We start from the raw sequence: 11912 nt of genomic DNA on the forward strand, positions 1-11912 counted from the left end.
AGAAGTCGCCGGAACGCGAACCGAGGTACAGCGCGAGTTTGTTATTTTCAAGGATCCTACGAGCTGGAACAAAAGCTAACTCGACTCGAATTCTAAAGAAATGCATTCCAACGGAAACGGCGATTCGACGCGCCCTATAATGAATCTATTAAGTATTTTCAGCGATCGTTCCTTTTTCTCTCCTGACTTTCGACTTTCCCACGCTTGATCACCCACGTCGAATGTTTTAACAATGTACGTGGTGGTTCGTTGATTCAAAGCGTTAATCCATTTGAATTCCGCTCCTAATTTGAATATAAATATATATTACATGCGGTAGTGTTTAAGCTATTCCGCGTTGTGGCGCTACATGCCATGAAGCTAAGTTCACGTGATAGCGTAACAAAGTGTTTGTTGATTAGACAATGCATTTTTATATACGTGCAATTGTTTTTGTTACTTCCTTAGATATGTTTGTGTACATATCTAGAGACGCGGTAGAGTCACGACGCCAAGTAAAAATTATAAGCCACCGCGTATATTATAACGTGGCGCTACCGTGTATCCTTTCCTCGTAAAACTGGAATTCCAACCTAACCTGAAACTTCTTTCATGAATATCTCAACACGCCTGTAATATTTTCTAAATTTAAAGGCATTTTTCTCATGTAAACCGCATATAAGCTTTCGAATAAAACCAAAATCAATAAAATCGGTCCACGAACAACTGAGATATCGTAATGTCATGTCATGAATCTGTCAGAAACGGCATTTTTCGTATAATTTTCCTGTCGTCAACCCTTAGCCAATAGGAGCTAAGCAAAAGCCGAGTGTCATTCGTCGACTCTCGAAATCATCCGGTTCGGCATGGCTCGTCGGCCATCGAGCGTCGAGAGTCGAAACAGATGTCATCACTCATAACCTGCCAAGTGTCAAAAGTTTTTACAATATTGCATTATTAATTATATTTATATCAACAAAATGTTTTCCATTTAGACTTTTTATGTAGGGTTTAATAACAAATTACAGCCAGTGTTGTAAAGTGTTGATCGATCTTGATTACAAGGTAAATTGTCAAAATCTGAATTGCGAGACACCTTTATGCATACAGAAAACTGTTTTTAATATAGATCCATACCACCAAAGTATTTTGAATTTAAGTTTTTTATGTAGAGCTTGTGGAAATGAAGGGGGCCCACAGGATTGGAGATTAACAAATTGCTGCCAGTAAAGTAAAATGTAGATCAATTTTCATTACAAGGTAAGTTGTCAAAATCTGAATTGTCAGGTACCTTACAGAATAGATCCATACCACTAGTGTTTTTAATTTAGACTTTTTATGTAGAGCTTATAGAAATGGAATCATTTTCTCATTTCATCATCAACATTAAAATTTTTTGCAGCAAGACAAAAAATTGCAGGTATATATAATTATTTATAAATTGAACGAATAAGTGTTTATAATTAATAAATTATATGAAATATATGTATATATATTCGCTTTTGTTATCCCCCCTCCCTTTATTTTACTCTATTCAATTAAAGAAACAAATAATAATTTAGACTTCTTATGTAGAGTTTACAGAAATATCAATTTTATTTTTATAAATTTAAAATAGATTCTATATAATAAATTATTTGTAAAAAGAAGTGAGATCCGATAAAAAAACTTCAAAAAAGTAAAAAAATTACGCTAAGTACATGAAAAAGTGGAGGACTCAAGGAGTTATCATTGAAAAATAGAAGATCCCCATAAAAAACTACAAGAAAATAGAAAAAGATATGAAATCAAAATGAGCTGCCAGTACATGAAGGTCCTTTCCAGTAAAGTGCAAGGTGACACTGTGTAACATAATATCAAATTCGGTGCTTTCCAACTATGCGCAGCTAAAATGCTGTGTTCAACAGTGCAGACATTCAGACCCTAATGACAACTCATGTAAACTGACTGCTCCGCACTTTGGCGGTGAAATGAAAAAGCTAAATAGTGTATCAACCACAAACTGAGACTGTTTAGACATTTGTCTAAATGTCCGTGGCCTGGAAGTCAAATGCTTGGCGTGGGCAGGCAAAGCATTCTCAGGTCATCGGTACACATACTTTCTCTCTCGCATACTTTCTCATAATTTGTCAATTTAAAACTTTGACAATATGAGTACATTTTCATTGCATTGCGTTTTAAAATAATTCTTATTCAGTGATACCTTAACCTTGGCTTGCCATGCCAAGTGTTTGACTTCCAGGCCATGGATATCTAGGGAAATTTCTAAACAGTCTCAGTTCGTGGCTGATACGGTATTTAGCCCTCCTTTCACCACCCAAAGTGTGGAGCAGTCATTTTACATAAGATTTCATTAGAGTCTGAACATCAGCACTGTTGAACACAACATTTTAGCTGCTCATAATTGGAAAGCTCTGAATTTTACATTGTGTTACACAGTGTCGCCTTTGCACTTTGCTGAAAAGCACCTTTATGTACTGGTCTACAGCTCATTTCAATTTCACATCTTTTTCTACTTTCTTGTAGTTTTTTATGGAGATCTTCTATTTTTTTGTGATTACTTATTTTCGTCTTCCACTTTTTCATGTATACATACAATCTGTCCCAAAAATGTTGGAGGTCCTTGAAAGGGTGGTTCGGGCGTGATTTGAAACAAGTTTCTCCTTAGCGAAAATGTTGAATGTGTTCACTTTGGGACAAAAGTAGCAAACAATACAGTGACAAAATTTTACGTGAAAAATCATGGATCGAAATTGGCGAAATATTTTACGATAATTGGGTACAATTTGATACAAATGAAAAAGACGAAAAAGGTACATCATTCTATTTTTTTAATATCAATGATTCATTTGTCATTTAATACATATAACGATATTGAAAAGGAGCTGCTCCAGGTCCAATGAAATAATCGGCAATATAATCACAAACTTCTAATCCTTGTCCGCGTGGAACTTGTCCAAACTCGTTAATATCCGCGAAGGGATAGGTTTCAGCATCCTTAAAATTAATTCCATTTCTTTTGCGAACAAAAGTGCAAAATCCAACAAGCCTTTACTATGATATCTATGAAATTTAGTTGTACAAGAATTGAGGAATGAAAAATTCGCTATTTGTTCACAAAAATTCCAAAAGTGCACTCTACAGTTCTTCTACATCTCGATAATCGATAATTAAATACTCTTTTATGTGGATCTAAATTGCGAGCTGGGAATGGTCGTAAAATGTTATTGGAAATTTTAAATGCTTCATCTCCAACCACCACAAATGGTTGGGGATCTTTAACAGTATTTGGTAAATTACAAGGTGGAGGTATATTTAAATTGCCCGAATATAATTTCTTTCCTAGCGGACTATCTCGAAATACAGTAGAGTCTCCTTCTTTTCCATAAGCTTCCATATCAATGGCAATACAATTTAAATTAGCATCAGCTACTGCCATCAATACAATAGAAAAGTATTTTCTATAATTAATAAAATTTGATCCGCCTTTTATGGGATTAATATATCTGACATGCTCCTCATCTACTGCACCAATCCAGTTGGGAAAATTGGTCTGCATATAAAATTTTTCTGCAATGTCTAACCACATCTCGACAGTAGGTTCCGGCATTTCCGTTTCTTTGAAGTGAATCCAAATTGCTTTACAAGTTTCTCGAATGATTAACCCGATTGTTGATTTTGCAATCAAGAATTCAAATTGCAAAGCAGAGAAACTATTTCCAGTAGATAAATACCTAAAAAAAAGTGTCTATGATGATTTATCAGAATTAATCATATGAATGCTGAAAGTGTTTTCAATGTAATCCTACAGTATATGCTTTAATTTTTGTAGTTATTTGTGTAGATTACAAATTAATATACATATAATAATGCATATATCTGTCAAAGTATTAAAAACTTGTATAAAAATGTACATGTCTTCATCAAAGAATTTATTGATTTTCTTATAGTGAAGGAAATTAAAAACAAATGGCGCCATATAAGAGACAATTTTTTGAAGTTTATCAATAAAGAGTTCTGTTTATCAACAGAATAAAAATGTCCACTAAGTCCGAATAAATTCGTACACTAGACCTTATTTTCAACCTCCCATGGCTGTCAACCACACACAAATTGATGGAAGCTACCCGGTGAATCCATCGCTCCACTTCCAGTCACCGCCATCATCTTCATCATCATCTATGACGCAAAGACCATACCCGACACAAACAACCTCTCCATTCATAATGCAATCGTCATCTCAAATACAGGCCTCACAGTATTGTTTACAACCTTACGATAATGACTTTTGACATTAAAGCGTCTGGAATCAATCATTTCCTTCATATGCGTTAAGTGTATATTGTGAATATTTGCTTTATATTCTTTATATATTATAAAAAGATAATAATTTTTTATATATTACAAGATGTAATAAAAAATAAATTATTATATGAATATATAAATAACGATTATATGCATTACGATATTGTTACGACCACAGGTATCAGTAAACAATGTCTGGCTTTTAAAATAAAGCTACGCAAGAAATTAAATTTATTAAAATAAAGTTACTGTATTCGATATCATAGACATATTTTTAAACAACTATTAGATGTGGAACATTGAAAACACGAAGGAGATTGCATAAAATACTCTTTTCCACTATATGTTTGCAACCGTATTTTAATGAAGATGATATATACATAGTTACAGTTACATTTACAATATAATGTATTTACAATCATTATTATAATTATACGCTCGCATTATATTCAACGCTGTTATCGTCATAGTTTGGCCAAGAAAATATCTAGTAAAATATTTAGGAGCATGGCCAGTTTCAACTGGCATTGAATATAACATGATTATGTCAAATTTCGACGGCAATGGTTTCATAGTTTAATATACTTTATTTATAATATAGAGTTGAAGAACTTCGCGCGAAAAATCTTGTTCGGTCATATGATTTATATAAAATCACGCAACTGTATCACATTGGCATTTCTTCTGTTAAACAATTGAGACGGTTAAAATCAATTATTATCGAATTTTTTAAAGAAAATGTAAAAATGATAGTTCTAAAAAAATATTTTTTGTTAGAAGGTATAAATTTCTGTGACTTTTGTACAATTTATGTATGTATATGTATACATATATATTCATATAAGGAAATATTTTAAAATCTTAAAAAAAAAAAGAAATATACTATGCTATCACATTTTCCACTTTAAATTAGTTGCTGATGCATCGATATACAAATGAACTCACTTGATCATATAAAACTATTAAAAATTCTCATTTTATTTCTTTGCTATCAAATTGCACTTCATTTATCTTTGGTATAGATTTCTATATACGTAATGAAAGAAACCATATATTTATTTGATTTGAGACTTTTTCACACAAAAATGTTTCGATATCTTATTCCAAATATTGTCAAACGTAAATTTACTTACAGAAAATTATATGATAAAAATAAATAATATCTACATGTGTATATATGTATATATTACTCTTTTTAAATGGCATATAACATGCATCTTTCGTTTGAATAGTTTTGTTTCTGTAATTAGACAACCCAACTCAATATCTAAAAGTGCTAACGTAATTATGCAGTGTTACGATACACTAAAAATGATTTAAAATTAAAAATAAGTTATGAATTATCTGAAGAATTAAATGTTTGTCAATTATCGATGTTAAAGCTGATTTATAGTTGGATTGTTTAAATTCACGTATGATAATTACTTGAATATATTAATTATATTTGAAATACTATCTTGACAACTACAAGGTCCTTAATCGATAAATATTATCTATATATCTCATTAAAGTTGAGGAAAGATTTGTTCAAAATGTTTTGCTGAGCTTGGCAGATGAACACTATTACAATTGGTAAATATATTAACGCTTGGTATGTGAAACAGTACATTTGTCGAAGCCGCCAATTGTCTATTTAGAATAATGTTACCTTACTTAAACAATTTCTATTTAGCAATTCGAAGAAGAGCATATAACTTCATCAAGATTATAATATCTATTATACTTATAATTTTCGACTGGCATTGCTCTTGCACTCACAGCAATATAAAAACGAATTGCTTATATAGTTGTACTTTTAACACAGACAAACAAAAAAGTTTTTAAATAGTGAAATGTTAGTAATCCATGGAAAAATTCGATTTTTTATTATTCTTACGTAGTAATGAGTACGATAGGTACGAGTGAGATGAATAAATAATCATTTTCTACGAATAGTACGACTATCTAAGATTCCCTAGGTATTGCTTCTCTTACCGAGTAAGTCTTCCACTGTATACTAGATACAATGTGTCAAATGAATTTAGTGGAATGGTATTTACTGTCCTACGCAACAATTAAAATGTTTTTATGAATATATGGACCAAAAGACTTGTTAGGCTTCAAGATACATCTAACACATTGATTATAATCACATATTTATATATTGTATTAAAAGTTTCTACTAACATTAAATATGTACAAATCATCTCTAGTTCAATTGGAGCGTAATTATAATGTATGGAAATTTGTCTTAACGTTACAAATGATGTTGACACTGGATCGATCAAATGATTCATATCCAAATGTTAAATCTTTCTTTTCTACGCAAGTAATAAATGTGCAGAAACTAATTGCATAATAAATTTAATTATAAATAAAGCTATACCTTAACTAATTCGTTCCTTTATCGTAGTTTTTGAACACTTCCTATTGTTGTATAGTATCAATTCAATGGAATCAATATCGTCGAAAACAGGAGTACTATTGTTGTTGTTGTAATTGTTGTAGCAATGGGCATACTTCGACTAGAGGAGTTCCTAAGATTTCTTGGCATACTTGATTCATATCAGGTTCCATCATTAGCGAAGAAATTTGATCCTCCGTTAACATTTCCACACTACTTTTTACACAGTTGAATAAATAAAACAAAAGTAAAGCGATTCATGTGTTTAAATATTTGGAAAAAAAACATACCTTGCCAAGCTTTCACTATCTGACGTCTCTTCATCAACATATAGATAAGTTAGTGTTTTTTCTAGCGGGCTTGGAACTTTTTTTCCTTTTCCCTCTACTTTCTCGGATTTTTCAAACTTCTCCTTATCTCTCTCGACAGTTTTTGGTTCGCTAGAATGTCGCTCCGTCAAGCTAGATATGTTCAGCATCATCATCCCATGATTGAGTAATTCTTTAACGCGCTCTCCAGTTCCAGCACTCCACAACATGTCAAGAGATTGTCTTCTACTTGAATTTGCTATGACATTATAATAATTAATGTTATATGTAGTGGTACTTGAAATCACAATGCATGTTATAAATTAGTAGTTAAAGCTACTTACCTGTACTATCTGCACTGATATCACTACCAGCTGAACTCCGAGTTATCCAGTTAGCCAAACTAGTATCGAGCTTACTCTTACTTTTTGTCGACGGACTCCTTGTGACTTCCGCCTTCTTTTCAGCACTCAAAGTAACTTCATTTCCTTTTGGCATAGCAGGTAGCGATTTTTGAGTTACTAATTTTCTTCGACTAGACCCTTCACCGAATGGTTCAATGCTTGCGCTACTAAACGTTGGATTACTACTTTCTGGACTTAGATCCATCGGCAACGGTTTATAAGGAATTTGATCCTCTTCATCCGAATACACTACATTATTGTAGTAAACTTCATCAGGGGAATTGTTTAAACTAATTTCTGTCCACTCTTCTCCATTTTGTATGGTAGTATTACTATTATTTGTTTCAACCGGCGTTTTAATTGTCACTCGTTTTTCTATAGGCGAAATAATACTCGAAAGGTCTGACAATCGTGACGTCGAAGAACTTGTTTGATTTAATGATATGATATGTTTTGTGTCTGTTGTCGCAATGCTTTTCGGACGGTCTCGCTTTATGTACTTCCGAGGTTCCGTGGATGAGAGATTCAAGTTGTTTAGGCCCAAAAATTCAGAAGAAGGTTCTCTGTTAATCTTGATGGTGACACAAGTAATGTTTTGTTAAATTTCTTTTATACTTTTATATTTTTATTAAACTACAGAACGTTAAAAAAAAACTATTCGATATTTATACGATAGATAATACACACTGCATTAGGTAAAAAGACCTTGACAAACAGATGGAAAGCACAATTGTTTCTGAGATAGAAACATTCTTTTATGTTAGTATCATAATTGACTTCCATATACATAGAAATATAGCTAGTAAGTTTGTAAGTAAATCATGATGCTAATATAAAAGAAATGTTTATATCTGAGAAATAGTTGAGTTTTCAACCTATGTTTACCAAATTTTTTCACTATGGTATGTACTGCCTACCACTAAAATACTGAATGTTTCTTTTTTGAACACACTGTATAAACAAGATAAAATAATTACTCTTGTAAGCACAGGACATGGTGTATTAGGACTCAATTTATCAGGAAGGCGTAAATATTCATCGCTAGTATAATCTGTACTATCAGGTGACCCAGTCAGGCTAGAGTCTGTTGAATTTGTTGCATTAGGATTTGTAACAGACTGATCAACCGTGTTTCTCGAATGTTTATCGAATTCATCCGTTCCATCGTATCTTCTAGTCTGCAGAGGAAAGTTTAAAAATAATTATGAACTACATCAGGTTACATATTATGCAGTTTCAAAAGTAAGTGAAAACTAATAGTACCCTATGAATTTCATCGCTAATTTTTTCTAAATTTCTCAGTGCTTCTGCATAGGTCATTTTAGCTTCACCCACTGATCTCTCTAGCGCGCTTACTCTTAATTTTTGCTCTTCCAACATTTGATTAAAATGCGCTTTCATTTCATAGTACGGCCTGTATAATAAATGGTTTATTAATAATTAACTTTCTAAAAAAGTCTAAAGCACATATCATATTTGTTCTTCAAAGAAAGCATACTACTTTTAACATTTTCGTGTTATATCGTATGCTATAAAGTATATCGTAAGAAGCATTCTTAAATAAAGCAGAACTTATGTATATGAGTATGTATTTGTTAAATATTTCGTAAACTCGTTAAATAACTGGTGTGCAAAGAGGGTAATAGTTCGAAGAAATCTGTAGAAAGGAGTTGTACAGAAAACATACACAACGTGAGTATTGTGTAAAAAAAATAAAAAAAGAAGATCTATCCTACTTACAACATGAGCAAGTTGTGCCTGTAGGCGATACTGTTTATCAGAAGCAAGCTGCGACGTGCACCCATACTGCCAACATGAATATAACCAAAAGACATAAATATTCTAATATCTATACAAAATTAACATAACATAGTAACATTCAAAAATAAATGATTAAATACTTATACAGGGCAAAAGTAAATGGAAATGTTAAGAATCATGGGGTAAAAAATAAACATATTATCGTAAAAATATCAGTCTCTAAAACAGATGTTTCATTAAATGCAATACATTCCATGCATTATCATATAAACTATAAAATCATTCAATATCACTAGCTAGAAAATTTCAAAAGTACATAGAATACATACCTAGATTTCGCAATTGCACGTTTCAAGTCACGTTGCAGTCTTTGAACTTCGTGTTCCGCTTTATGGTACAATGTAGTGGTATGTCTGTGTTCTGCTTCTGACAAAGCTCTTTCGTGTTCAGATTCGTTAACTCTGGAAGTTGCATGGTTTAACATTTCCTACAAAAATTTTTGAAACTATATTCCGTTAAAGTAAATACATTTTAAATTGTCCAAAATCAAAATAATAACCTACATACGACCAGAATGCTAGTTTAATTACCTGCCAAGCATGGTCAAAACATCTGCCTTCGGTTCTTAACCCTTCTTCGGCTAAATAAACCATTTCTTTAGCTGCTGCATGCTGGCTATTAGCTCTTTCGAATCTAATAGCAGCTTTTTGCGTTTCTTGTAAAGCCTACAAGAAATAGTTTACACATTACATAATTTTTTTTAAATTGTAGAATGTATTTCATCAATTTAAACATCTTACTTCTTTTGCTTTAAACCTGGAATCATAATATGGTCTAGATTTTTCGATACAAGTACCAAGTTTCTTAGCTAAGCTATTAATTTTTACAGTAGATTCACAAAGTAATTCCCTAAATGTTGCTCTTGCTTCCTGAGAACAAAACGTGTAGTTTATTAATTTGCGGAATTTCAAAAATACAGAACAGAAGCAAAGTTTAGAATAGTTTATGTTTCCATCTATCTTAGTTCTTGGTAGCCGATAAATTTGATAAAACAATCTCAGAAACCATTATCTGTTTACTCTTAGGTTTTAAAGCGATAACCTTAATGAAATGTAATCGAAATCAAGACTCACTACTGATTTGAGTCCTTCGAAAAGAGATACTGTTATTTTATGTTGTTACATTGAAGAATTACTTGCACGATAAATGTAATAATTGGGAAGATAGTTGTACTTACATCCAAATCAACTTCGAGCTTATTGATATCATCGGTAGCAGTATTTAATCTTTCAAGTTCAATCTGAAATGATAATTGGTCGTCAAGTGATTAATTCCGATATTCATCACAGGGTTAAAACAAAATTATTTTATAGAGTATACATTTATTAAATTGCACTTATTAATTACGAGATTAATTGGTTGAAGTGACACAGCACTGTAATAGAAAATTGACAATCAGAGAAAAGAGAAATAAAAAAAAACAGAGCACTTTACAACGTGTTAAATAAAAAGTATGTCCATGAAAGCGTTAAATGTTTACAACATTAACGAAAGAATCGAAAAACAATGTATCTACGACGCGTTTTAACGAAGAATGAGGTATAATCAAGCGTTTTATCAGAGTCTATATGAAAATGTCAATATCATAAGTGGCTGGCTTCTGAAAGCTTATAAGGTATTCCTCGAAGAAAACACTGGTTTACCTGCACTCTAGGATCCACTGCATCATCGATACGATCGGAATCATCGGTATTATCATTTTGCACACGTCTACTCATAATTAAAGCTAGAACCGAATATTATTTACAATTTTTCATACCATCTATATCGTCTGCTACATTATATCAGGTGGCCATGTTGAATGTTAAAGCAACCGACAGTGCTGTCACGTAAAAAAGGGAGCTGCGCTCTTTCAAACCAAGCGTTTCTAATCTTTCCCTTATATTCGTAATAAAAATATTTAGAGATCTCTTAACAATGGCCAGATTAAATTAAACGATTGCGCCTGCAACGAAGGATGGATAAAATATGTACAAATCCCCATATGGCATGTTTTTATAAAAATTCTTAATAAATGAGTAAAAATAGAGTTGATGCTTTAGCTACATAAGCATTTATGCAGTTACATTCTATATTGTACGAGGTACTGTTTTAAGGAAGTAGAATTTCTAAAGCTGAAAATATTCCTGGGTAACAAATTAGGCAAGTCGTATAAAATACTTTGAAAATTGTTGAAAGATAAAATAATTTTTTGAAAAAAAAAATTTAACCGACTTCAAAAAAGGTACAGTGAAAAGTATGAAATAATTTCTAGTTAATTTATATGAATACGCACTAGCTCTAGATATAATTGCTTAAAAGTATGGGAAAATGCAGTGAAAAGCATGAAATAATTTCTAGTTAATGTATATGAATACGCACTAGCTCTAAATATAATTGCTTAAAAGTATGGGAGAATGCAGTGAAAAGTGTGAAATAATTTCTAGTTAAACTGCATTGTTATTCACCATCTTTTGATGAATTTGGTTAAATTATTAAATACATCATATTAAATGCAATGCACCTTTTTCGGAGGCGGCGCAGATGTAAAAATTGTTTAATTCCGGTTTGGGTTAGCTTTTGGTAGAGGCGGCAATATTGAATGCTGTCAATGTATACATGTTTATTGTCTATGAGGAATTAATAGTTAATGTATATAGTATGTACACGGAAATATAGTGTGAGTAGATTTGGGGCTTTTTTGGAGGGGAGTGGCGGCCATATTGATTACTG

The 11912-nt window shown here is 32.0% G+C and overlaps 1 protein-coding gene and 1 long non-coding RNA gene across 7 annotated transcripts; one reads left to right on the plus strand and one right to left on the minus strand.

Annotated features, from left to right (window-relative positions):
- Nucleotides 1–358: 358 nt before the first annotated feature.
- LOC128882362 (uncharacterized) lies at nt 359–1470 on the plus strand. Its single transcript, XR_008458357.1, has 2 exons — nt 359–1044; nt 1109–1470. It is a non-coding gene; the product is annotated as an uncharacterized LOC128882362 (long non-coding RNA).
- Nucleotides 1471–3613: 2143 nt separating this feature from the next.
- On the minus strand, nt 3614–11031 carry LOC128882363 (uncharacterized). 6 transcript variants are annotated; one of them, XR_008458359.1, is made up of 12 exons: nt 10844–11031; nt 10378–10440; nt 9941–10069; nt 9731–9865; nt 9470–9627; nt 9120–9185; nt 8643–8793; nt 8357–8557; nt 7320–7950; nt 6958–7234; nt 6650–6883; nt 3614–3713 (listed from the first exon to the last, which is right to left on the minus strand). XR_008458359.1 is itself a non-coding variant. In XM_054133954.1 (11 exons), the coding sequence occupies exons 1-11, from the start codon at nt 10916–10918 to the stop codon at nt 6745–6747; spliced, it is 2025 nt and encodes a 674-aa protein (XP_053989929.1). In that variant the 5' UTR covers nt 10919–11030; the 3' UTR covers nt 4631–6744. The 6 variants fall into 6 exon arrangements, 4 of the variants coding, with proteins under 4 accessions (XP_053989929.1, XP_053989930.1, XP_053989932.1 ...); XR_008458358.1 differs by lacking the exon at nt 3614–3713 and adding an exon at nt 4059–4282; XM_054133954.1 differs by lacking the exon at nt 3614–3713 and having other exon boundaries at nt 4631–6883; nt 10844–11030.
- Between the last annotated feature and the right edge of the window lie 881 nt (nt 11032–11912).

This window comes from Hylaeus volcanicus, unplaced genomic scaffold, assembly GCF_026283585.1.
Source record: "Hylaeus volcanicus isolate JK05 unplaced genomic scaffold, UHH_iyHylVolc1.0_haploid 11213, whole genome shotgun sequence".
Classification (NCBI taxonomy): Eukaryota; Metazoa; Arthropoda; class Insecta; order Hymenoptera; family Colletidae; genus Hylaeus; species Hylaeus volcanicus.

Bases quoted from the DNA above. Each gene is read 5' to 3' on its own strand.
- LOC128882363 (XM_054133954.1), bottom strand. From the start codon at position 10,918: ATGAGTAGACGTGTGCAAAATGATAATACCGATGATTCCGATCGTATC. The intron at 9,628-9,730 runs GTAATTAAACTA...AAATTTTTGTAG, and splicing joins GTTTTGACCATGCTTGGCAG to GAAATGTTAAACCATGCAAC. The intron at 8,558-8,642 runs GTACTATTAGTT...TTTCCTCTGCAG, and splicing joins TTAGCGATGAAATTCATAGG to ACTAGAAGATACGATGGAAC.